Raw genomic sequence first — 26,584 nt, forward strand, 5'->3', positions numbered from 1 at the left:
ATGGTATTCGGGACAGCCCTAATATTAATAGCTACTTTTATGTGCATTTAATTGTTTCAATGAAGATAGAATAGACTTTATTGTCCACAAAGTGGCCTTTGTGAAAATTGCCTTTGACCCATCCGGCTATTCATTAAAACATCAAAACATACACCCACACACCACATAACAAAAACATTATGAATACTCCAAGTAATAAAATACACATTATTTAAGAAAAGTATCTTTCAAAGCAAAATAGTATTAGAATTGAGCAAGCCTGTGAGATAAATTACCTCTTATATATGTCAATTATGGTCAATTATTATATGGAGGCCTCCGGGTACATTCTGGACGAGTTAGCAGACTATCACAGGTGTAACACACAGACAAAAAAGCACATTCACACCTGCAGCACTGAGCCAATGTGCTGGTTACCTTTCCTCAGCCACTTGCCTATATGTACTGGTATTCTCAGTGGTGTAGTGGTCATTGATGAGGTGGGTGTACTACTAGGTAGATGGGTAGGTTACAGAGGGGGAAGTGGGTCTTCTATATATTTTCCAGTGTATTTTTGGCTTATTAGTGGATATATTATAAACCGTCAGAAAAGAGGATGGCAGACCTTGTATACCTGCGTATACCCTCTTCTACACCACGGGGTATTTGGGGTTTACAGAACTAAAAACAAGACTTTTTCTCTGGATTTCACTTCTTAAATCTGATGCTCTACTGATATGACCTATAAAAACATTAAAAGGTTCTTTAAAGGCAGAGGCTTTGTTGCTATCACCTATGAGCAAAATCCTCAAGAACTTTTCTTTTATGTCAAAATGAAAAGTGCATTTACCTGTTTTGTGTTCCACCCTGCCTGCTACAGTTGGAAGATTTATTTATAGAATCAAAGCTTTCTTGATTTCACACCTCAAAACTGACTCTCAATTGATATGATCAACGAAAACAAACCATTAGATTATTTGCAAGCACCTTGGCAAAGTGTGTATTTCTTAGTAATGATTATGTCTTCATAAAAGAAGGGTTTAAGTGATGGACTCTTTCCTGTTTTTATTTCAAACTTGGTATCATCCTTGACAAAAATTCTTCAGAAGTCGTAATTTTTTGTTAGGCGCACAGTTAAGTAAACTACTAAGATTATATTATATTATATTATTTTATATTATTAGATGAAAGTCAGTGTCAACCCCATGACTGAACAGGAAAAGACTGTATATGCTCAGTGTTGATAGTATGCTGGCTGCAACAGGTGTTTTGATGGGTGACTTCCTACAATAATTACCATCATATGTAATATCATATCATATTTATTTAGAATAGAAGAAAGCACAAATGTATTTACATTCACATGTACAGTATAGCATACAATACAATTTTACAATTACACAACAGTATAGTAGATACAGTCTGTGCAAGGTTAAAGTGACAATTTCCATTTACAGTGTGGAAGGATGCAGCTGAAACAATGTACACCGGCGGCCACATCCCTTAGTCTCTACTCACTGTACAAATCTCTCACTGTAGTTTTCACCTGAGCTGGTGAGGATGTGATGCAAAATAAAACAGTCTAAAAATGTAGAAAATATCTGGTTTTTGTCTCATATTTGTAGTGATTTTTATGACACTTGGTTTTAAGATTACACAGAGAATAACAACTTTTTTTGTAAAATCTTCAAACACACTTGTTTTTCAGCACACAGACAAAACATTAAAACAACTTTCTGCTGGAATTTTGATCACGTGATAGCCCAAGAAACAAGCAATACAAATAAGGCAACATATTCAAATGTCTTTGCGAGATGCTTTACAGTATGCTTTATAGTAATGCTCTTAAGCTTAACACAAAGAAAACGGAATAAATTGTATTTGGTTCACCATCTGACTCTCATAAAGTTCCTATTGTTATTCATAATGAAAAAATACAGCAGGTATTTTCATATAAATATTTGGGCGTAATGATTGAATCATCTGTTATCTTGGAAAGACCACATTGAATTTGTCTGTAAAAAGACAAAACAAAGAATTTACTTTCTCCGCGCCTCAGGTCTTTTGGGGCGAGTAAACTAATTCTTCTTTTGTTTTTTACCTCTGTGATTATGAGTGTTCTACAGTATTGTTATACTACATGGTACAAGAGTTTGTCCACCACTTTAAAGTCAAAACTGCTCCACCAAATGAAAACCTGCTCAAAGATTGTAGGTCAAACCCCTTGAGAAATTCTATGAATCAGCCTATCATAATAACATCTTAAGGCTGGCTAACACCATCGTCTCTGACCCCAACCATGTTTTGAACAGTGAATATGAATTGCTACCATCAAATCGGAGATACAGGGTTCCACGATTTAATAAGGTTAGACTGAAGCACTCTTTTGCGCACCAGTCAATCCTAAAACTAAATATGGAGCCTAATCCCAGGTAAAGGTACGATGAAGGGCCCTGAATATCATCCTCTGTGATTGTAATGTTTAAATGTATGTATCCTTGTTTCTTGTCTTTGTCCTTTCTGTGATGTTGCAAATGGAGCTGCTGTGATGCAAAACAAATTTCAGACCTGTCTGACACTAAAGTATTATCATATTATCGTATCGTAGTCACATCAACTCATTTATTTCCTTATAGTCTCATCAGGATCTCCTTAATGTCTCCACTACAGCTGTATCATCTAAAGTGCAACGTTGTTCTTTTGTCCCTCCATGTTATTCTGTCATCATAGCACCATGGTGGGGATGTGGTGCACCATGGTGGGCATCTGGTGGTGTTGGTGGGTCATGGCCGTCATCTGTGGGGGCGGAGGAGGGGACACTTTGGATGCTGCTTCTGCCGCGTGCGCAGCCGGTCTGTGCCGCGCGCTCTTCTGATGCGCCCTCAGGCCCGCCAGCTGCGAGTAGGCGCTCTGACACACGTGACACTTGTAGGGCCGCTCTCCGGTGTGCAGGCGCACGTGGTTGCGGAGCGTGGACGACTGGCTGAAGCGGCGGTTGCAGAAGCGGCAGACGAAGGGCTTGTCCAGAGTGTGGATGCGCATGTGGGAGCGCAGGTTGCTGCGCGAGTTGAAGCCGCGGTGGCAGATGACGCACCGCATCCGCGACGCTGTGGTGGGGCAGGCGGGTGGAGAGCAGGAGGAAGGGCCGTCACAGGGGTGGGATTCATCTGGAGAGAGGGAATAAAAGAGGAGGGAGATGAGTTTAAGTCTGTCTCAGATGCTGCTGCTGAGGTTTGGTCTTCTAAAAATGAACCACAAAGAAATAAACTCACTAAAAACCCTGATATTGATCCGTAAAACTACTCACCAGTCCTGGTTTTCTTCAGATGTTCTTCTGTATCTATTCCAGGAACTCCAGGGATTCCCAGGAATGTGTTGTGGGTGTTTCCATACCAGACTAGAAGCTCCTGGTCTGGTGGGATGGTCTGAGGAAGACAGGGCAAAGGTCAGATTATAAATAAGTGATTGAAATTTGCTGTTCTGTTTTTATGCACCAAATATCTGGAACAAGCTCCCAGAAACCTGCAGGACCAGCTCCAACTCTGAGTTCTTTTAAATCAAAGCTTAAAACTTTCCTGTTTGCTGCTGCTGCCTTTTATTAAACCATATAATGATCTTATACTGCACTACAGCTTTTACTCGTGTGTTATATTCTATTTTAGCTTCTATCCTATAGTTTTTATTTTTAGCTTGTTTTTATTTTTTCTAATCTTTAATGTTTTTATAACTGTTTTAATTATGTGTTAATGTTCTTTTAAATCAAAGCTTAAAACGTTCCTGTTTGCTGCTGCCTTTTATTAAACCAATATTGATGATCTTATACTGCACTAGAGCTTTTACTCTTGTGTGTTATATTCTATTTAAGCTTTTATCCTAGCTTTTATTTTTTAGCTTGCTTTTATTTTCTAATCTTTAATATTTTTATAACTGTTTTAATTATGTCTTAATGTTCTTTTGCACTTTGTCGAAATGTTCTTGAATGTTTATGTAAAGCACTTTGAATTGCCCTGTTGCTGAAATGTGCTATACAAATAAAGCTGTCTTGCCTTGCCTTCTGTGATTGATGCAAATCAATCTAGCCGAATTACAGAAATCACATTTTCATTGTCCAGTAGGCGGCGCTGCTCTCAAAGACATTAATTCACATTGTTGGTGGTCGTCAAAAAAAACAACATAAAGTCACCCATAGGCCCAGTCAGTGTTTACAGACCTACAGTATTATTCTCACAAGCTATAAATGCACAGAAACAATCTTAAAAGTGTATAATCTCACCTCCACCGCCTTGTAGAAGATGCTGCTGCCGATCTGCACCACCTCCAGGTTCTGCTCCTGTTCGTTTCGGGCGCACTTGATGTAAGTCATCCAGCTGCGTTGGTCCTCCTGGCTGGCATCGATGAAGTAGCGCACAGAGCCGTCTTCATTGAACACCTGAGAGCACACAAGATCATAAGGAAGTTAGAAAACACTGACTCTGACACACAGACACACACACTGTCAAGAATTTCCCAGTAAAATAACAGTAAAGAACTGGCATCAGGGTTGCCTTAATGTTACTGTAAAATTAACATTATTATACTGTCGCTGAAATGTACAGCTTTGTACTGTTAATGAAAAATAAAGTTTGAACTGGGTTTTTTTTTTTAAATTAATTTCACAGTATTTTACAGTTAATTTACTGTTTAAAGATACATTATATAGCTGTTTTTCACATTTCTTTTACATTATCTTACTGATTTGTTTTAATGCACTATTTAGGTTGTATTTTTTACATTGATTTTAATAGACATTAATGTTTGCCTAGATGAATAGACTTAGCAGGTTACAGACAGGAATAGTCACACTAAATACAATTAAAGGCACTTGTTAGGAAAAAGGCTATAATAGACTTGTTGACACTTTTCCCAAAAATGTCTGTCTCTAGCTGGCTACAAGCACAGAATGCAAACCAGAACAACATGTGAGGGAAGAACAGAGATAATTCACGGATTTTCCAATCATGTACAATGTACAAGCCTCACATGTGCAGATCAGGTCCCAGAATTAAAAAATACTGCATGAAACTGTTACTGATGATACTTTAGACCAGATCAGCAGTAAAGTGCTGTTTTTTTAAGAATGCATTATAGTTCAGTTAAAAAACGGCCTATGAGCGTAATTTAACAGGTTTTCTTTTGTATTAACAGTAAAGCACTGTTTTTAGCAATAACAGGTTATTACTGTTGAAATCCTGCTGTGAATTAACAGCAATTGTTTACAGTACAGGATGTTACTGTCCTGCAGGATGAATGAATGAATGAACTCCATCAGTAATGTAAGTCTCTCAGCTCACCTCCCACATGAGGTTGTTGTTCTTGAGCAGGTCCACGTGTTCAGGGGACAGGACTCTGCCTGTGAAGGGGCCCATCTCGGTCCCTGCTTTGATCCAGGTCTTTGAGAAGATGCCCAGACCTTCTCCAGGGATGGAGCTCTGAGCGATGATGACTTCACTGGGCAGCACCAGACTGGACAGCTTCTGCACCTCTGCAAAACATAGAAAAAGAAAAGAAAATGTGTGAGCATGCAAAATGGAAAGTAAAACTAGACTGTGCATCAAATTGATTTAAAAAAAAAAGTGCGTAAAGAATGCGTAAAATGGCACAAAATGTAATTCGGATAAAGCAGAGACTGTTGTTCAGCAGGGATGCCAAAGCGTCTCATGGAACATGATTGCTGGAAAAAAGTCCCTGAAAGCAGCAAATGGACTGGATCTTATTTTAGTCACGAAATATTAAGCTACACTTTATCCTCCGTTTAATTCGATTATCTGGTTGAATTGAACGTTTTTGTTGTGCAGAGAAAAACCCCTCGGAAAGCATTTTCATCCGCATCAGAAAGGGAGAAAAAGAAAAAAAAAACTTCTTTAATGTCAAAATCAAAGATTCTTTTTTTTTTTTTTTAAGGCTGCGAAAAAAAAAGAAGCCGAGAGGCCTCGAGGGGGTTAAATGGTCCTCTATTGCTCAGGGGCCAACAATTTGTCATGCTTCAGATGTGATATTCATTAAAGTTTACTGGAAAAAGAAAACGGCTAATTCCAAATTCATTATCCTTTTAAGAACTTTGTAGCAATAAATTTGCGCTGAATGAAACGAGGACTTGTTTAAAAGACTCAGGAATTTCTGCAACAAAAAAATGGAAAGGCGATTAGATGGTTGACATGCAATGAATAGCATTAGATTTAGCCTTCACGGTGCATTATGCGAGGAACAGCAAATCTTTTAAAGGAGAGAGAAAGAGAAAAGCTCAGGAGCCCCATAGCTGCCAAGAGAGGAAAAGAGACTGTCCGGAGATTGATGAATGCGGGATAAAAACCCGGGACATCTCAAAGAAAGGAAACCTTTTCTCTCCAAGAGGTTTAAGTGGAAACTTTCCCAGGTCAAGCACAAAGTTAACCAAATGAATTTAATGCCCTGCGTCTTTCAATCAGCGGCAGTTACACGACTAACGAGCCTCTGAGCGCGAGGTCCTCGAGCTCTGGAAGGGTTCACGCGCTAAATGGGTCCAAATAAAAGCAGCAAAATGCAGAAAAACAGCAACAAGTTAGTGAGAGAAACTTTGGGAAATAAATGTGAATGTTATTTTAGTTTCTTGTGCAGGATGTGGGAGCTTCTCGAAATAATGTGATGATGTTATTTGGACAAAAAATGTAGCTGTCAGTTGGAAAAATTAAAAAACAATCTTTTGGATTTCAGTGATAGGACTACACATTTGTAGGAAATTACATAAGATAAGCAATATATATATTATCATGATTTTTATTTAACACATTTAATTTCTTGTTTTGAGGGCAATTTGACATACATGCACTCCTCTTTTCACTCCAACAACTACAAGGAGGATTGTCCAGAAAAAGAAATGGGTAAGTTGTTGCTCTCTCTTTCTTTCTTTCTTTCTTTCTCTCTTTCTCTCTCTGGACGAATATGGATTATGTGGCAATGTAATGGGAAAGAAGATATGGCAACTAAATACAATAGCGGAGGGTTTTTTTTGGAGCTGAGGAGATAAAACTGCAATCAAATCATCATTTTTATTAAACACATTTAATTTCAATAAAATGTGTAAAAATCTCCTAAATTAGTCTACAAACCCACAATGAAAAAACTTCCAAACATTCTTAACAATAATATAAAACAATCAGGATTAAAATTTAAATAAAAAAAGTCCCATAATAAAGCAGCATGCGAGCCTACCTCCGACGAAGGACTGAGCCAGCACCTCTGCTGTGAACGCGGTCTTGGGGCTGCCGCTGCTGCCGCTTGTGCCGCTGCTGCCGCTCTGCCGCTCCTCCGCCAGGTGTTCGCCCAGCACGTTCCTCCACCTGCCGTACAAGAAGCTGTGCAGGATGTCCGAGGTGATCACGTCCGACAGCGAGCGGCTCGGACACTTAAATCCAGACTTGAGACTCATAGCATCGGCGGGTAGCACAGAGCCCATGTTGCAAATTATAAAAAAAAGAAAACCCCTGAATGATGAACAGCGGTGCAGCTGCGAAGTGGAGCGATAAAAAAGAGAGTAGTAGAAGAAGAAGAAGAGGTGGACACCCAGAGCTGCTCCTCAGTGCGTCCTTCTGCTCCAGACTGACTGTGCGTAAAGCTGCCCTGCAGGCTGTGAGGGTGTCTTTATAGAAGTGTCTGGTGTGACCCCTGTCTAATTACTTATTAATGACACACCCCTCACCGTGTGTGTGTGTGGACCTGCACGCTGCCTGATGCACCAAAAACACCAGCACACACATTAAAACACACAGCACAGACAAGAAGAGTGCATGCAAAAACTTTATTTTTGTAAATATCTGGGCTTTAAATTAATGCAACACTTTTGTGCAAAGCTGCAAATGCATGAAAAAATGACAATAAATAAATAAAATTGAGTATTTCTTTTTAAATCGAAAACTTTATAAATTAAAAGTTTAAAGTGCGTAAAAAGCATAAGAAGAATCAGAATCAGAATCAGAATGGTGTTTATTGCCAGGTGTAAGAGGTATACACTAGGAATTTGCTTTGGTTTTGTTTGGTGCAAGTTAAACAGTATAATAACAAAAGAATAGATAAAAACGTTAGAATAAAATAAGAATAAAAAAAATTTGATTCTACCAATATACAATACACAAAATAAGCTATAAACATGATATAAACAGATAGTGCAAATATTGCACTAAGGTTATACTAACACTCTGTAGCACATTTTTAAACAATTGCACTCTGTTTAAAAAAAATCATGCATTACTAAAAATTATGCAACACAGTGTAAAAAACAATAATAAAATAAAGATCATTTTCAGTGAGTTGAAGTGATGATTTTGTCCACAGAAGTGGGTCATTATTGAGTCTGGGAGTTGCTCGCCCATTTTTTTCTCATGCATTTGGTATTCATGTGGTGGTAATATAATTTTTTTTGTGTGTGAGAGGAGTTTAGCGCGGGAATAACAAGAATGGAAACAAACTGGACTTTTTTTTTTTTTTTTTTTACAGCATTGTTCACATGCAAAAAAAATGCAAAGCTGCTTTTGACGTGGTTCACTTCTTCAAGAAGCCCTTGTTGAAGGTATAAGCGGTTTAATATTCATGGATGTTCGGAGCCCCCTCGGTATTGTGACACCGTTTAGATGAGTATATACGGAACCTTTTCTTCTCTATAGTCACAGTGTTTTTTCCTCTCCTTGCCTATTTCTTCTGGCTTGATGGACTGGGGGGCTAAATGGGCAGTTTTCCTTCTTCTTCCAGCAGAGAGGACATCTTTATTCCATCCATGGCTCACAGGTTTCCTATTCAAGTAATGTCAGGGCCCTGAAAAGTGCTGCAAATCAATCTTTCATGGTGTTTTTGAGGGGCAATTTGACATCCATGCACTCCTCTTTTCACTCCAACAACTACAAGGAGGATTGTCCAGAAAAGAAAATGGGCAAGTTGTGCTCTCTCTTTTCTTTCTTTCTTTCTTTCTCTCTCTCTGAACGAATATGGATTATGGCAATGTAATGAAAAAGAAGATATGGCAACTAAATACAATAGTTTTTTTGAGCTGAGGAGATAGTGAAAAGGCAAGGTGAGTGACAGAGCACGAAAAAAGATTAGTGTGAAAAACAGCTGCTTTTTATGAGCTGGGCTCCTCCTACATTGGTCTGCTTTTCCCAGATGAAATTTCTGTGCGCTTTCAATGGGATTCTTTCTCATCTAGATTGATTTACATTTATAGCATTCATTGCACAAATCCGAGGTAAATGGCTGGGGGGATAAGGAGGGTGGGCTAGTTTCTTTATTAAAGAGGAATTAAATGAATTGAATTGGGGTAACGCATGGATTTGATTTGCTTATTTCTGCATTAACCTTATGGCATTATGTGGAGCTAGTAAAGCCTGCGGGCATGTCAGCAATAGCAAATCATCCTGCTTAGCTGTGCCATTGTAAAACAATTTGAGCTATTATTCTGTCCATTTAAAGCTTATCAATTTAATGTGGATGATTGACAATTATTGCATAAAAGAATGCGGTAATTGTTTTATTTCAAAGAGCTGGTGGGAAAGCTATGAAAGAGAAAAGCGGATAAATGGCAGAGTTTAACGCCTATCAAGGAGAGAAGAAAAGGTTGAGATAAATAGACTCGGTCATGTTCAAATAATGCATGTGAACGTTTAGGATTTAATGACAAAATAACTGAGAGTATATAAGGCAAATTATAAAATTAGTATAAGGTCATTAGATTTAAGCTGGAAAAGTTGAATTTTTTTTTTTCATGTTTTTTTTTTTTGCGCCTTAGAAATAAGAATTTATCCTGCTAGAATAAATAATCCACATTTAAAACACAAAGATATATTCATAGTCATATTATGAATCAGTGAGTCGGACTCGCACACGCACACACGCGCACACACACACACACACTTGTTCAAACTGCTGCGGTCCAACCAGCTGAGAGAGAGAGCAGAGTCTCTGGGGATCCTCCGCAGGTCATTAAAAGCAGATTAAGGTAGCTGGCTGTCTCAGTGTGGAGGAGACTGAAGATCAGCTCATCTGTTGCAAAGGTGAGAGAGAGAGAAAGGTGGTGAAGTCTCTCCTCCCCCCCTAAAGGAGCTTTTCTCCCCCCATCCCTCTCTCTCTTGTTGGACAGGGGGACATGGGGGACATGTGGGGGGAGTCAGGACACCTGCCTGATGTGGAGGAGCTGCACCTTCATTTACACAGCGAGGAAAACAGCTTTTAAATGGTTTAGAATAAAATATTAAATTGGAAAAGTGGATTAATTCACTCAATTCAATGCAAAAACTCAACATGCATTAGATTCACTGCGTTTTCTTCCTCTTAACCATGTGGTGAAAAGTAACTAAACACATTTACTCAAGTCATTTTGAGGTACTTTACTTGACAGAGTACAATATTCTGTAAATAAGATGGATAGTATGAAAGTAGTGCTAATATTTGTTATTGTTATCCTGTTTTTTTTAATTTATTTATATTTTTTCCTTCCTGTCTTTTTATCTCCAGCATTTCTTGTTTGGAAATAGATCTTTTTGAAAGTATTTGTGTCTGTTTTAAATTGTTTAGAATAAAATATTAAATTGGAAAAGTGGATTCATTCATTCATCACTCAATTCAATGCAAAAAACTCCACATGCATTAGAGTCACTGTATTTTCTTCCTCTTTACCATGTGGAGAAAAGTAACTAAACATATGTACTCAAGTCATTTTGAGGAACTTTACTTGACAGAATACAATATTGTGTAAATTAGATGGATAGTGTGTATGAAAATAGTGCAAATATTTGTTATTGTTATCCTGTTTTTTATTTATTTATATATTTTTTCCTTCCTGTCTTTTTTATCTCCAGCATTTCTTTTTTGGAAATAGATATTTTTGAAAGTATTTGTGTCTGTTTGTAAATTGTAATACAGCTGCAATTTCATTGTTAGGTGGGTTCCTTTTCCTGTTCCTTTTTATCTTTTATTTTATGCACAGATAAAGAACTAAAGAACTTGAGTAATTCCATTTTATGTTACTTTATTCTTCCACTCCACCACATTTATCTGACAGCTTTAGGTACTTTGCCTTTTCAAATTATTAATACAAAATATATTCAGCTAATAAATGATGATTTAATGTGATATATTTAAATTAGCTCCACCTTTGTCAGCTGCAACATTAGTGATACTTAGACATTAATGCATCAATAATAACAATCCAATAATATATTATTCTGAAATGGTCCATTCTGCATGAGTACTTTTACTATTGATGCTAATACTTTTGTACTTTTACTTAAGTGCAATTTTGAATGCATGACTTGTAACAGAGTATTTCCACACTGTGGTTTTGCTACTTTTACTAAAACATCTGAATATCTCTTCAGCCACTGCAGACAATCCAAACAGATCAATAAGGCTCAATGAGAAACCCATTTCTTGCTAAAAGAGGAATTATTCAGGAGTGATGCACTACTCAGATTGTCGGCCTATAAAATTTTACTTCAACTAAAAAGTGCAGAAGTATTATCAGATAAATGTATTTTAAGTGTCAAAAGTAAAAGTGGACTGCTCATTGCCTCATTGTGAGTGGCTCCTTTCATCATATTATATGGTTTTATTGTTGCTTCATGCATCATATTTTATAAGCTGATCATTATTTTGTAATATTTCATGGTAACTATAGCTGACAAAAATGTAAAATGTGCAATGTTTGCCTCAGATTTGTAGTAAAGTAGTATTTGGGGTTTATTTTTGTGTGTTTGATTTTCTCTTTTGTTGTCTTGTTTTGCTTTTAGTTCCTGCTATTGTTTGTCTTTTGTTTGTTGTTGCATATCTGAACTGAGGCATGATATTCACTTCACAGAAGTCTGTACCACTAATATGCACATACTTCCTAATAAAAACATTAGAAACAGATTTGTAGTACAGTACAAGCATAAAGTAGCAGAAAATGCAAATACTAAAGTATATTACAAGTACAGTACTTGAATAAAACTTTCTACCACTGAACACAACACACACCTACAGAAACTGCAGATCTATTTGAAAGAATCTGAGTTTGAATATAAGATATACAAAATAACAAAAACAGGTGAATCAAATATATATTATTTGTTTATTATTTTATACAACTTTTTTAAGTGTATAATATTCTTGATTGATATGTTTGTTAATTTTAAGTCATAGATTGTTATTTAATTGCATTATATTGTATATTTTGTAGCTAATAGTCAAGTCAAATTGGCATAAAATCACAAATTTGCTTCAAAGTGCTTTAAAATTTGAACCTTAATATTTTTGTCCCACTGTATCCTTCTCTACCTGCCTGTTTATATGGACGAGGGTTTAAATGCTTCAGCATAAAATAACCCCTGAAGGAGAAAAAAGGTGTCCAAGAATGGTCTATATGAATAATAATCGTGCCTCTCAACCTCAGTCTGCGAATGATCCTGGAACAACTAAATCATTAGACGGCCACAAAGGACCACCAGGTCAGAAGTGTCCTCGGGGACGTCGCGTTAAAAAGAAGGAAGAGGATCAAAATCAAGGGCTGGATTTGGAAACAGCTGCACTGCATCAATGCAGTGGACGGTATGGGGCCGCTCAGGGTCCACTGTGGCAGGAGTCTCCCTGCTGAGTGCAAAGATGTGCAGTGACAAAGCTGGAGGGGGGTCTGGAGGGGGAGATGGACAGGAGAGCTGAGGGAGGACGGGCGGCTGCTGCTGCTGGTGGACAGTCAGCATGTGCAAGGAGGGAAAGGATAAAAAATGTTACATGGATTGTTGAGGGAGAAATGAGCTTCCAAGTGTATGAAATCTGCTACTACTGAGCAAAGCAGAGATTGAAATGTGTCATTTAACGTAGTAATCGGAGAAAGAAACCCAATTCTGCAGTGGCCACTTTATGAAACACCGTCTGTCTGAAGAAAATAATGAGAAGAAAATAATGAGAAGACAGTCAACTTTAAATTTTCATTGTGGCATCATTACATCTGAAACCTCAGCTGACAGGCTGCAGAGAAAACAGGTTCAGATATGGATGCCGATACCAGACAGATGTGGTATTAAAGCTCATATAGGCCTACAAAATTAACCCGTAAAGTCAGGTGGAAAGAATGAGAGGCTCTTGTATAAGTTGACTAACAATTTTCTAAAGACAGACAATTTCTTCTTTTACTTCACACAAAAAAGCCAAAATTTCACCACTTTTCTTTGTCAGAATATTGTAAACGGCTGATAAAGCAGCAAATAAAGAACTACTAACTTTTATCTGCACACCTGGAACAATTATGTTCCATTTGTTAAAATATTGTCTCAAGATGCAGAAATAATTCGCATTTGCTGTTATTCTGCAACAATTAATCGATTGGTTGTCAACTATCAAATTAATCGCCAACACTTTTGATAATCAGTGAGTGATTTTTGAAAGAAAAAAAAAAGTCAAAATTCCCTGATTCCAGCTTCTTAAATGTGAATATTTTCTTTTTTTTTTTTTTACTCCTCTATGACAGTAAACTGAATATCTTTGAGTTGTGGACAAAACAAGACATTTGAGGACATCATCTTGGGCTTTGGAAAACACTGATCCAACATTTTTCACAATTTTCCGACATTTTATAGACCAAACAACTAATCGATTAGTCGAGGAAAAAATTTCAAAGATTAATCAACAATGAAAATAATCCCTAGTTGCAGCCCTAGATGAGCTGCATCTTCATGTGTCAAAACTACATTAACGACAGTTTAAGTCAAGCACAAGAGAGGCTTGCGTAAAATTTATTTGAATGCGAGAACTGGATATAAACTATAGAAAATATAGTTTCTGTTTATAAAACATACAGTTGGCCTTTATATCCTTTATGTGTCATCTCAAAGTTTCACTTTGTATCAAAACACAACAAAAGACATAAAAATATTACAATATGTCACAAATTAAACAGAAAATCAGCTTAACATTACACAATAAAGGTAGTCTGGATGTTTTTAATACATGGTTAACTGTACACAAGGAAAAAAAAACACCATAATTAGACATTTTGAAATTATATCCCTTTTCATTAAGAAATGACGTTAATACCAGAATCATTTTTCCATAATGATGCATCATTTATAGCATTACATTAGATCACACAAAGAAATAAAAAATTAATTAAAAAGTTATTAGCATTGGACTGAGTCCAACGCCCCACTGAGTCCACAGCGAGGGCTCAGTGGGGCGTTGGTGAACTGGGAGGTACCAAATAAAGACAGGTTTTGATCATAATACTTAAAACATAAAAATACTATATTAATTATTACACAGGTAGAAGTACAGAGGCTTAGCAGTCTTGAATAGCTCAGGTACAGAACATACACAAAAATCTACCACGTCTTATTTTTTCTTCATAACAAGATGCAACATCAAATTTCAAATCACACATTCACAATCTTTGAACATTTTCAGTATGAAAACAGAACAGAAAAAGAGGGACAATTTTCCTGCAACACTGATCGCAGGAAAAAAAATAAATTTTTATATAAGTATATATATATGAAACATATATATTTTAAATTAACAGTCAAATATATGAGCATATATACATAGTTTTACAAGGTAGCAAAGGCAAAAAAGCTATTTGCAACATCCCCCTAAATCCTATCATATCAGATAATTGTAATAAATTATCCATGACATTTCCATTTGAAAAAAAAACAACATCTTAAAACTACAAGTTAAAAGTCTGTCAAAATATTAGAGAACCCATCTTTGTTTCAAAAGTGAAATAAGATATTGCACCTTTTCTTAAACCAGAGTACAATAAAATGACAATGAAAAACAGCATACAATGCACAAGAGGAATTAAATTAGAGCTATTGCCACTGGCTGACATTAATCCGTGTTTTTTAAACCTTGTAACAAAAATACATTTCCTGTAACAAAACATCACAGTTTCATTTCACTGAATTATGTAAAAGGAAAACATTTTAACACACGCTTTTTTTAAACATCTTATGACATATGACAAATGGTACTCAAGACTGCTAAGCACATAATCATGGATTCATTTCAACATAACTAGAAAAAATAGATCATATTGCCTTTTGAAATGTTACAACTCTTGGGTTCATTTTGGCGGTACAATCTGAGTCAAAGACAGGAAAATATAGAAAAACGAAACAGCTCTCTCAAGTCCAAAAAGGGATCCCAGATACTGTCTATCCAAAATAACAGTGTACACAAGCATTTAGTAACAAATAACTGTTCCTGATTTTTAGAAATATTACTTTATCATATAAGTCATTCTACAGCTAGTGTTTCTCACTAAGAAAAAAAGTCTTCAAGGCGTTGCAAATCTAGAACCCCCTCCGTTAAAAAAGGGTCGTTTTCATCCTCAGTGATTCAAGTCTTTCACCTGGGCGTCTTCTCCTAATGATCCTGGAGAAGGAAACCAGTTTGTTCATCATTTCTCATAATATATACACTCATATTGAAGCTGATTCCACTGACATTTGCAATGATTAAGCGATTAGTTGTCAACTATTAACCCTCGTCCTACCAACTGGGGTCCCCGCAGACCCCAAGGGTCTACTTTGTCATATCTCACAGGTGCTTTATTCTATCACTGCAATTTGTCATGACTTTGTTAATCAATTTGTTCCTCATGACTTCATACCATTGTTTTCTGTTTTAATTTGTGCTTTTTCAAAAGGACTAATGTATTGGCATCCTGGGGGACCCCAGTCAAAAGCACCCAATTGCAGCCTATGCAGTTAAAACATATAGAATAGTATAGACGGATAAAATGTTTTCCATGAGTCCTAATTTAAAGCATCACACACTATCAGGGGGGTCGGGGTACTCTGAAGGAGACGGATGCAGCAGACACAGGTTTCTTCATGTGCTCTGACTATTTTCCTTTTACACAATGTGCAAATTAACTGTAACTTTACTAATATAATAATATGTTTTTTCTTCAGATGACATTAAATTACATAATTAATTCATGTTTTGAGAAGAAATAAGTATAACATTTTGTAGTTGTTTATTCTCAGGGTCTCCAGTCGGTGGTACTTGTATGGTAAAAACGGTTGGTAGGATGAGTTAAATTAATCAGCAACTTTATTTTGATAATTGATTAATCTGTTTGAGTAATTTTTTTAAAGAACAAAAAGTCAAATTTCTCTGATTCCAGCTTCTTAAATGTGAATATTTTCTGGTTCCTTTACTCCTCTATGACAGTAAACTGAATATCTTTGAATTGCAGACAAAACAAGACATGTGAGGACGTCATCTTGGACTTTGAGCAACATTTTTCACCATTTTCTGATATTTTATAGGCCAAACAACTAATCGATTAATTGACAAAATAATCAACAGATCGACAATGAAAACAATGAGTTAGTTGCAGCCCTAGTTTGGAGTTTAAAAGGGAAAGTCTGGTGATATTTTATCTCACTGCCAACAAATCCGTACAGTAAGAATTGTGCCATGGAGCTCCATCGTTGTCCAAAAACTATTTAAAAACACATTTCCTTTCACAGATTAAGAGATTATGAAAGTAGTTGCAGATTAATTTTCTGTCGATCCACAAATCATCTCAGTTTTACTCGTTATAAAGTAAAATTTGCTAATAATTACAGCTCAAAGCAGTCCTACGAAGTGACTGAGCCTTTTTATAAATTGAACTATATATATTTGTAAGATGTTTTTAACCCTTTTAAACTCTTGATGGTCCACCAGTGCCTACTTTGGTATTTTTTCTTATGATGATGTAATTTCTTGGAGTATCTTTAAATACTTCAGATCCCTAGAATCTGTACAACCTAAGGTACAAGTAAAAGTCATTAAACCAAAATAATTGATAAAAGTACTGAAATTATGTCAAATAATAATAAAACATTGAACATGTTTTTTTATAAAATGTTACTAAATAAACACAAAACATATTTATCCAAAAGATTTTTAAATGTAGAAACAAACTAAATATTTCTTAACACTCCATAAGTCATTTGAATTATGAAAATTTTTTAGTTTTTGAGATATGCTAATTTTTATGAGCAGATCGAGTGCAAAGGCTTTCTGATAGTTTTGTTACGTTCAGCATGTCACATAACGTAATGACGTCATCACGAGCGTACAACTTGATGACGCGAAAAGACAGAAGCCTTCGCTTTCTGTTGCAAAAAGAATGAATGCTCTGGCTATTGTGGTTTGTATTTTAGATCCATTTTAACAGGATCACGCAAACAGCGATTCAGTTTAAAAGGTTTACATCTTCAAAGTAAAAGTCAGAGAGAGAAACAGACTAACGCTTTTTTATGGGATTTGTTGACAATAAGAGAAACTACCATTCTCACCCTGACAGATCTGTTCTGTGAACTAATCTGTGAAAGCACAGTTGGTTCTCACCTGAAGGCCCGGGGCTTGTGTCTGCTGCTGTGCGCCCTGGTTGAAGTAGGCCATCGGCTGTCTGTAGAAGTCAACCCAGGCGGCGTTGTAGTCAGGATTAGAGGTCTGCTGAGATGTAGGACCAGCTGTCTGGCCTGAAGAGGAGGAAATAATCCAACAGTGAGAAACAGAAGAGCAGGAATAGAGGAAATGAAGTCACATCTGCAGGTTTGAGCTCAAACTTTAATCTAAAATACTTCCACAAGTACTCACCCCAAGCTTTGTTGTATTCGGGAGCAGTGCTCTGGGCTTGGTTTTGCTGACCTGAAAACAAAACAGAAGGAGAGTTGCAATTTAATACAAATCTTAAAATACAGCTTTTCCCCTCAGTTTAAGTGACCAGAGTTTTACACTAAAATTAGAAGCAGGATTTATGCTAATAATCTTTCCAGTATGGTGAGTAAGTGCATGATTTCATCAGGCTTTTTGTGAACAAAGTGTATATAAGAATTAAATTTAAACTTATGCGGAACAAGAATGTAGAATAAATATCCTTTTCTCTTGCCTAGCTTTTTATAATACTGCTCCCAGTCCATCTGGCTCGTCTGGGATCCATTGTGACCTGAAACCAGACACAGATAACACCACCAGAGTTACTGAGAGCGGGCTTTTGCTTTTCCCCTTTTCACCTCCTGCTCTCATCCGTTTCCTAATGATTTCCATCGACAGCACATTTAAAATCTGGCTGTGCAGGAAAGAGGTGGTTAGCCACAGGGAGCGCGACCATCTCAACCCAGCCTGCTGAAAACTTTGAAATGCTCAATGGTAAAACTAGCCTGACTTTGGCAGCTTATGGGTTATTTTGTGTTTCCTCATTGACAAAATTATCTAGCTGGGAAAGTATCAGATTTCTTTATTTGTTGTGTTTTTCTATAAAGGCAGATAGATCCCCTTCCAGTGTCCCTCATGGGACCTTATTTTGGAAATAAAATATGTACGGTAGTCAACGGCAAGAGACAATCACTTTTGATGCCGTTTGAATGAATTGCACCATGAATCACACATATGATGTTTGCTATGACCACACACAAATGTAACGTTATCTCCTGATGCGTTTTATTCAGCGACTCCTGGTCTTTTTATCAGCCGGGAAGAGAAAAAAACGAGCGAAACCTGTTGCTCTTGTGAGTGAATCCCAGTACGAAACACACAGACATCGTAGCTTCAGAGAGAGAGACGTCACTTGCGACTTCTAGGTGTGTAGTCTTTCTAATTACGTATTTTCACAGTCTGATACTTCAACAGTTTTACAACAAACTGATACTTTCTTGACTTGCAAAATTATCTTTTAAACTGACAAACGTGTGATTCATGGCCCGATTCAAACGGGATCAAGAAATTATTCGTCTCTCGCCGTTGACTACCGTTCATATTTTGTTTCTGAAATAAGGTCCCGTGGTGGTCCACCGGAAAGGGGCGGGACTTCGCCTCGCTATTGATATCTGGTCAGGCAGCTTTAGCAGCTAGAATAGTTCTTAGTGCATTTTACTTACTGTGGTCCTGTTGGCCTTGAGGCTGCCATATCTGAAAGGTTGTACCCCATCCTCCGGTCATGAACGTCTGAGCCCCACTTATGTAAAACAAAAGGACAATTGAATGTGAGTAATAAAAAGCCACTGTGTTACACTTCATTAGAGATGGGGGAAAAATCGTTACAGCATAGTATCATGATATTCTGTGTGGCAATATTGTATCGATCTTTTATTATATAAACTATTAAACTGTTAACAATCCGGCCGCTATTCTGTCTTTCAGAAGTTGTAGCAGGCTCAGTTTTAAAGCTGGAGTGCCCCATGTTGTGTTAGCTTGTTGGAAGAACACTAAATAACGTTCCAAAGTTATGCTTAATTTAGAATTTTACTAAATTTAAAGGGGTTCCCTGACCTTTGAGATATGTGAATGAAAACTGAGATGAACAGAATGAAAACGGTATCTTATTACATTAAAAAAATGTTGACAAACTGAATAATATACAGTTGAAAAAAAGGTAATATATCACAATAAATCTTATTGCAAAACTCAGCATATCACAAAATGTTCGAAATCGCAATAAGTTTGTATCATGATTTAAGTATTGTGATAATATCGTATCGTGGGGCCTCTGGTGATTCCCACCTTACACTTTATCAGTATGCGTTTGACCTGTAAGACATGAAACCGTGAGGTGGTTTGGAGAGGAATTGAAGCTTACTGTTGAGGAGGAGTGGTTGGTCCTTGGTTGTAGGGATTCATGCCGAAGCTGCTGTTGCCCCCCATTCCTGGGCCCTAGAGCAGAGAAAGGGAAGAGGAGGCGAGTGAGAGACCACACTTGTGTTTAAAAGGGAGCCAACAGGCAAGGTCAGAGGGCAGGGCCGGGCGCTGATGCACTCCATTAAGTCCATTTGATGGATTCTTTATGTTTAACCTCTGGTGACATCCTGCTGGCCACCAGCACCACAGCAACCCGGCAGCTCTCCGCATTGACATGTGCGCTCATGAATATCAGGCCAGACAATAGTGTTTTTGGGCCAGGGCCAGACCACCTACCCCAATTCTCTCATCGATCAGCTGGCGAGCCTTTTCCAACTGCTGAGGGGTGCCTCGGATGGAGAAGATGCGCACGTTGGGGTCGGTGTTGGGCGGCGGGTTTCTCTGTAGCTCCACGTGGGCACGAGACTGCTCTTTGATGTTCTTGATGGTTTCGCCACCTGGAAGAACAGCAAACAAAAAACAATATTTAACAAAGGGCTGCAACTAACAATTATTTTCTTTATTTATTATTTCTTAGAAATGTCACAAAATACAGAAAAATTAGAGCCCAAGGTGACGTCCTCACATTTCTTTTGTTCTTTGATCAAATGTCAAAAACTTCAAGAAAATGTCTTAACTATCACAAAAGATAAAGTAAAAAAGCAAATCTTCACATTTAACAACCAGGAATTGGTGAAAACTGCTTCAGTGATTAGACAATTATCAAAATAGTTAATCGTTCCAAGTTTCTAAATTATACATATGATAAGCTGTTTTTGTATGTGGCTTTCATAAGATTTTCACAACACAGGTGTTAACATATAAAATGAACTGCTTGTTCCGATAGCAAACAACACCCGAAACTCTTTCACATTTCTGATGTCAGAATTTGGGGACGCTGCTTCTCTTTCTTTGTTCGAGTTCTCTCCATCATTACGGTTGTTGAATTATTCCTTGTTCAGCTTGACCTAACGTTACATTTCAGCCGTCAGCACGTCAGCCAAAGTCTCGTTCGATGTAATTAAACCTAAATGTAATTAGGGCTGGCTGATATGGCCAAAATCTTCTATACCAATATAGGTAATTTCATATCTCGATAACTAATATATATATATATATATATATCACGATACAGCATGTTTTCTGATAATTCAATAAATAAATAATCTATATGAAATGACCACATGGCAAAGCCTATTTTTAAATCAGATTTTCTGAGAAATTTGAGTTAGTATGTGCTTGTTATTATCAATTTAGATGACAATTGTGCATCAAGATATCTTGATATATGATTTAATCATGATACGATTCCACTGAGACACGATAAATCATATTGAATTATCGCCCAAGTCTGTAATCCTACAACTGTCTTAAGTTGTCCAAAGATGTGAACACATAGTGAGTAAGTAATTAATGTGTGAATCCCATTTCTACCATCCATCCATTAGGATATGAACGTGGCCTGAATTAAGCCAAACTTTCCTCCACAGGAATCCCACCGACTCACTCGACTAAAGTGGTGTGATCGTGCTACCTTATGAAGACTCCGGCTTGTGTCTCACCACTTATCTACCATTCTGTGGTAACATCCATGCAAATCAGGAAACAAAAGGAGACATCTCCTGCACACCTCCCCCCCTCCGCGGCATCAGATGCCAGCTTCCCGACGTGTGGGGAGAGCAATTACACCAGCAGGGAGAAATGAAACATAGCCGGCAGGAGAAAAGGGCCAAAATTGAAGCGTATCCTCCTTCTGGGATATCGTTTGTCTCTTTTAGCCTTTTCATTCTTGACTCGGTGTTGTCCTCTGTGATGAGAGGAGGGAGTGAACGGGGGGCAAATAGACGCCGCCGACCCCCCCCCACCCCTCCACAATACCCATCTGAACGAAAAAGGCTGAGGGTGCTTCCCGGGGGGACACCGGGGCTGTCCCAACATCAATTACACATTTGTTCACTTGTGGCTGACACTCGGATGACCCTGGCTGACCTCCGAATGAAAACGCTCATCAAAAACCTCTCCTCCTCCCGTAGCCTATTCCCTGCTGCCAACAGACTGCACATGGGCCATTAACCCATTGTCAACCAAATGAAACTTCTGCCTTAATGAAGCCATTATGAGCTCTTCTAGTCAGACAGCAGAGTGCAATGAAGACCCTGACTATTCATTTCATGGACTGGGCTGTAGTGAGGGCAGATAATACGGGCCTTATTAATGAGACTGGTTTAGTGAGCTGGAGAAAAGGAGGGGATACAAAAGTGCAACTGGTGACAGCATTCAAGGCGAAGCCAATGGACTGGTTAGCTGCTGGTGGGGAAAAACTCTCAGGCTCTCAAGGGAAAATAACATTACCAGACTGTGTAACAAGGAAACTGCAGCTTTACATCAAACTAGGGGTGGGCAGTACGGTTGAGATGAAGATTATATTAAAAAGAGTATTTTAATAATCAATATAAATCAGGAAAGACATGTTTAGTACCTTCCACCATGAAAGGTTTAAATTTGGTTTTTCATTATTTTTCCAATGACAACCCTCCAACGATAACTCTTTATCAGACGGACTTAAAGAAAGGAAAAGTCTGGTTTGTTTGTTTAATTAGTCTGTGTACTTTTCACTGTGTTAATTAGATGCTCCTATAAACTCGCTCTGTCTTATACCCTGATCTAGAGCTGAAATAATTAGTAGATTAATCAGTTCATTGAACATTAACCATCTCTCCATCTATCCATTTATCCACTTATCCTTTAGAGGGTCGTGGGGGGGCTGAAGCCTATACCAGCTGTCATTGGGCGAGAGGCGGGGTACGCCCTGGACAGGTCCCCAGTCCATCACAGGGCTGATGCATAGACAACCATTCACGGGAAATTTATGAGTCGCCAATCCACCTAATCTGCGTGTATTTGGACTGTGGGAGGAAAACCCAACGGAGAGAACAATCAAAACTCCCCAATCTGGCGATCCGTCTCTATCCAAGGACACTTCAACATGTGGCTAGGAGGATCTGGGGATTGAACCACGAACCCTGTGATTATTAGATCTTCCTCTACCTGCTGAGTCACATCCAATCTAACTTTACACTTCATCTGTTACTTTTTAATTACCATTTACATCAATTTGGCAAGTTAATTTTGTAAAACAGGAATGTAACATCACAATTCCACTGAAAGGCAATAAAGGAAAACATAAAATTTTGGCCCAGGCGTACATTGAAGAGATGAAAATCAACTTGCAGTATAGACAAAACCGGCGTCCACTTTGTGTCTAGCGGCGCCGCCATAACGGCAAGTCGTAGTGACTCTACTCTCTTAGCAGCCACTTTGTGATGCCGATTGATTAATGAGGTTTATTTTGTGGTCATTAGGTTTCCCTAGTTAGAGCAACTTAAGGAATATTTCACAATAACGCCACAGTTAGTCGATTGAGTTAATTTATTCTGTGGGACCGCCGTATCATCTAGACAGTGTCTTTAGCCACGAACGTTACAACGCAAGCTTAGCAGTGTTAACTTAGCTGACGTTACTTGTTTCACCATGTCAGGCTAACGTTAGGCAGCGGAGAACTGCTCAGGTTTTTCCCGAACTCCTAGACATCGTTGTCAAAAGAAACGTTACATAGAAAGTAAAGGTAAAAGTAGAAAATTGTACACCTCTTAGGACTGCTTGCATTCAAACGTGCGCGTATTGTAGGGAGACGCCACTGCAGTAATGGTGACTTGTTTACTTCTGTTACTTCTCCTGATTCATGTATATTCTCTTTGCATGTCATGGCACTGAAAAAAACTACTAATCTAAAGGGATAGACGAGTACAGATATATCAAACTGAAACGTGAGAAGGTTAGATTTAAATCCATTTTTTTAAATCATCATGGGTATAATGTGAAAGTTCATTCTTGACCTTTGAAGTAGTAGAGTTTGACAAAGAAATCTTAACATAAGGTCAACTTATACAGCTTTTTCCAGAGCTTCCAAACAAAGCAAATTTCAACTTTCAACCATCTGCTGTGAGATGCGAATGAAAGCCCTGGAAAAACCTAGTGAGGGCACCTTTGAATTTAGATTTTTTAGGTCAGAATTCATGAGTAAAGTTGTAGGATGTTTGTTACGGCACTGAATTCACGTCTGTTATAAAGTGTGAGCAGGTTGGTGGGTGGCTTGATTCATCAAGCTGTGTGTGTGTGTGTCTGTGTGTAGGGGGTCAAAACGGAGGGGCAACGGGCTGCATATGGCATCGTAAAGATATTAATCACCGCACCCTTTAAGGGACGGCTGACAGCACCCAGACCCACCGCCATCTCCACCATATTGGCCCACTTCATATGCTAATGCACAGAGAGGGGGACGCAACGCCCAGGTTTATTTGTTTCCCTCGCCCCACTACATGCACAAAAGCCACTTGACATTTCTATTGCCATGTTTTTATCTTAGGTAAAGAGGCCCACTCCGAACCCGCCCACAACTGCACGCACACACACACACACACACACCAAGGCGACAAGCATGCACACACACTACGCTCACACACACACACTCACAAGCTCCTTCCAATGCAATGGTCAATGACTTTTAAATAGCTGGCAATAGAGTGGGCATGAATAGCCAATAAGCTAATTCCTCCTATTCATTCCCTCGCTGCACTCTATTGGGCTGAAAGACCCTCATTAGATGCCAGGCAGCCTTCCACATGATTGAGGGCTGTTATTATGCACCTTTAACAATTAATGTCACATTACACGCATTATCCCCGTCATTAAGCCCTTAGTGAAGCCAATGAATGCCACTTGTGCTGTATACATGAGCCCTGGAGAGAGAATAGGAGGGTGGTCACTCGCCCCCCTCTTCTCATCAGTTTCACGCAGCGGCAGAACACCAAACACCATTCAGTTATTAAAAGGGGAAAAGGCAATCTGGTGAGTTGGATATACTCTTATTAAGGCTGTTCATGTTGATGGACTCAAGGGTTCGTTATTAACCATGGTCGAATGGCTCGTGGCATCAAAAAGTTACTCTGTGGCCACCAAATATCTGCTGGAGGTGGCCTCCTGTGGCCACCAAGTTTTATCAGGTCTCTCTTGAGAATGAGGCTGCGTGTCCGTGTCCTAACCATAATCTGCATACTGAATGTGACGCGAGCAAGTGACTTGTAAAAACTTGTAAAATGTAGGTTTTGGTCGAGAAACTTGAACAAATACAGTTTGAAGGAGACGTTTTCACAGCAATACAAAAATAGATATTAGAGAGGGAATTTTAACTTGTTTAACTTCATAACACCAGCTCTTAAGCAGCTTATAATATATAATTAAAACTATTGATGCCAAGATTTTTTTAATGAAAGCAAATATTTACATAAAAATACTACCACTTATTTCCTAATCATTTGAATTGTGTTTTATGTGAAAAAGATAAAGTGTATCTTTTGTTGTGTGTGCACTAAGACAGAGAGAGAACAAAGAAGTTGAGTTTTCAATCTAAATAAATTACATATTTTCATTCTGTTAACGTCACAGTTAAGGAAGGCTGTGTTAAGTTGCATCAAATGGCCTTTTCTGTATTGTTTTTACATAAGTTTACATTTGTGCCACCAAAAATGTACTTTGGCCATCAAATTTAGGGTCTTGTTGACTTGCGGGGCCAGTGCTTAAAAATATTAGCATCTATTCCTAGACTCTGTATTATTTCTCCCAGACAGCAAGAAACCTATTAAACCAGGCAGCTCACATCCCAGAAACTTTTAGATAAGCTAGTAACAAAAAAAGTCTTAGCTATACATACAAAGCACAACCAAAACAGTTCATTAAGGTGCTTACAACAACAATAATAGGTGTTTAAATCAACTAATAAGAACATGTTCATTACCTTTGCCAATCACTAGTCCGCACTTGTCAGCAGGTACTGCATATGTCACCTCCTGCAGTCCTCCAGAGCCTCCTCCCATGTTACAGTCACTTCGCCCTCGACGTCCCATTACACCACCTCCAAACCCATCTCGCTCCTACAGGAAGGGAAAAAAAGAAAAATAATGTTTTTACACGAACAGTTTGCTGGAAAGAAATTGCTTCCAATTTAGAGATTCTCATTTAACCTTGAGGGCAAAGGCACCCTCGTCCGACATGACTTTTTTCAGAGGCTGTAGCTGCAGGCTTTAGAGCTAGAGTGAAGGTACTGTTATCAAAAACTATGGAACTAGAAAACTTAAGGAATCCATTGGTACCAACCTTGTCATGCTAGCATGTCGGTGAGATCGCTAAATAACGCTACAAAGTTAAACTAAATTTTGGTGACGAAAAATGGTATGGTGATTTTCAAAGGGGTCCCTTGACCTCTGACCTCAAGATATATGACTGAAAATGGGTTCTCTGGGTACCCACGAGTCTCCCCTTTACAGACATGCCCACTTTATGATAACCACGTGAAGTTTGGGGCAGAAACGATATATTCCCATATATATTTCTGCATACTGGGGTCCCTAAACAGTCTACATAAATTGGGTATGACTGTAAAGCTGAGACTCTTGTGGATCCAATGAGCCCAACTGTATTCATGTGTGATGTTTGTCACCATAGGAGACATTTCATTGTAGTGAGACATTTTTTAAAAATTTGACCTCACTGTATAAAATGACCTGTGGTGACCTCTAGAATAATCACAGCCTCATGAAACTTTACAGCCACAAACTAGAGACCAAAGGCATTCAGAGGGTGGATGGCTTTGACAATAAGGGGGATTCTGAGCAGTTTCCAGAACAGAAGTGCTCACCATCCGATAGCCGAAAAATGTAATTCTTGCAGAAATCTACAAATGCCAAAAGTTTTTGACACCAAATCACAGCATGGCCTTTTCTATGGTGTTCCTAAAGGTCTCGGAATCTTAATGTGGTATTTTAAGGATTTTTGATAATTTTTATCAATTCTTGAGTGGTAAAAAAAAAGTTAAATTTAGCACCAAATATGTGTAACA

General features: G+C 38.1%; 3 protein-coding genes across 12 annotated transcripts in view; 1 reads left to right on the top strand and 2 right to left on the bottom strand.

Moving 5' to 3' along the window:
• The window catches only part of traf2b (Tnf receptor-associated factor 2b), a 171,352-nt gene that overhangs the window by 55,764 nt on the left and 89,004 nt on the right, over positions 1-26,584 (top strand). The window lies entirely within an intron of this gene.
• Positions 1,363-7,594, bottom strand: prdm12a (PR domain containing 12a). The gene is made up of 5 exons (XM_074617737.1): positions 7,207-7,594; positions 5,310-5,500; positions 4,253-4,408; positions 3,287-3,404; positions 1,363-3,146 (listed from the first exon to the last, which is right to left on the bottom strand). Exons 1-5 carry the CDS (start codon positions 7,448-7,450, stop codon positions 2,704-2,706), a joined length of 1,152 nt encoding a protein of 383 aa, XP_074473838.1. The 5' UTR covers positions 7,451-7,594; the 3' UTR covers positions 1,363-2,703.
• fubp3 (far upstream element (FUSE) binding protein 3) overlaps positions 13,940-26,584 on the bottom strand; it is a 29,585-nt gene continuing 16,940 nt past the window's right edge. For 4 of the 9 annotated variants that reach the window (XM_074618555.1, XM_074618553.1, XM_074618557.1 and 1 more), the window contains 8 exons: positions 25,484-25,619; positions 19,927-20,087; positions 19,592-19,665; positions 18,894-18,973; positions 17,906-17,962; positions 17,614-17,664; positions 17,362-17,495; positions 13,940-15,387 (listed from right to left, as the gene is read on the bottom strand). In XM_074618555.1, coding sequence (XP_074474656.1) covers positions 15,379-15,387; positions 17,362-17,495; positions 17,614-17,664; positions 17,906-17,962; positions 18,894-18,973; positions 19,592-19,665; positions 19,927-20,087; positions 25,484-25,619 — 702 coding nt within the window. In that variant the 3' untranslated portion in view covers positions 13,940-15,378. The remainder of the gene's footprint in view (positions 15,388-17,361; positions 17,496-17,613; positions 17,665-17,905; positions 17,963-18,893; positions 18,974-19,591; positions 19,666-19,926; positions 20,088-25,483; positions 25,620-26,584) is intronic. The other 5 variants (XM_074618554.1, XM_074618558.1, XM_074618560.1 and 2 more) reach the window with 3 other exon arrangements.

This window comes from Sebastes fasciatus, chromosome 19 (genome assembly GCF_043250625.1).
Source record: "Sebastes fasciatus isolate fSebFas1 chromosome 19, fSebFas1.pri, whole genome shotgun sequence".
Classification (NCBI taxonomy): Eukaryota; Metazoa; Chordata; class Actinopteri; order Perciformes; family Sebastidae; genus Sebastes; species Sebastes fasciatus.

Excerpts from the sequence above, each read along its gene's own strand:
- prdm12a (XM_074617737.1), bottom strand. The coding sequence starts at position 7,450 with ATGGGCTCTGTGCTACCCGCCGATGCTATGAGTCTCAAGTCTGGATTT. Across the intron at positions 5,501-7,206 it reads GGCTCAGTCCTTCGTCGGAG|AGGTGCAGAAGCTGTCCAGT; the intron begins GTAGGCTCGCAT and ends TATGTTTTGCAG. Across the intron at positions 3,405-4,252 it reads TCTTCTACAAGGCGGTGGAG|ACCATCCCACCAGACCAGGA; the intron begins GTGAGATTATAC and ends TGTCTTCCTCAG.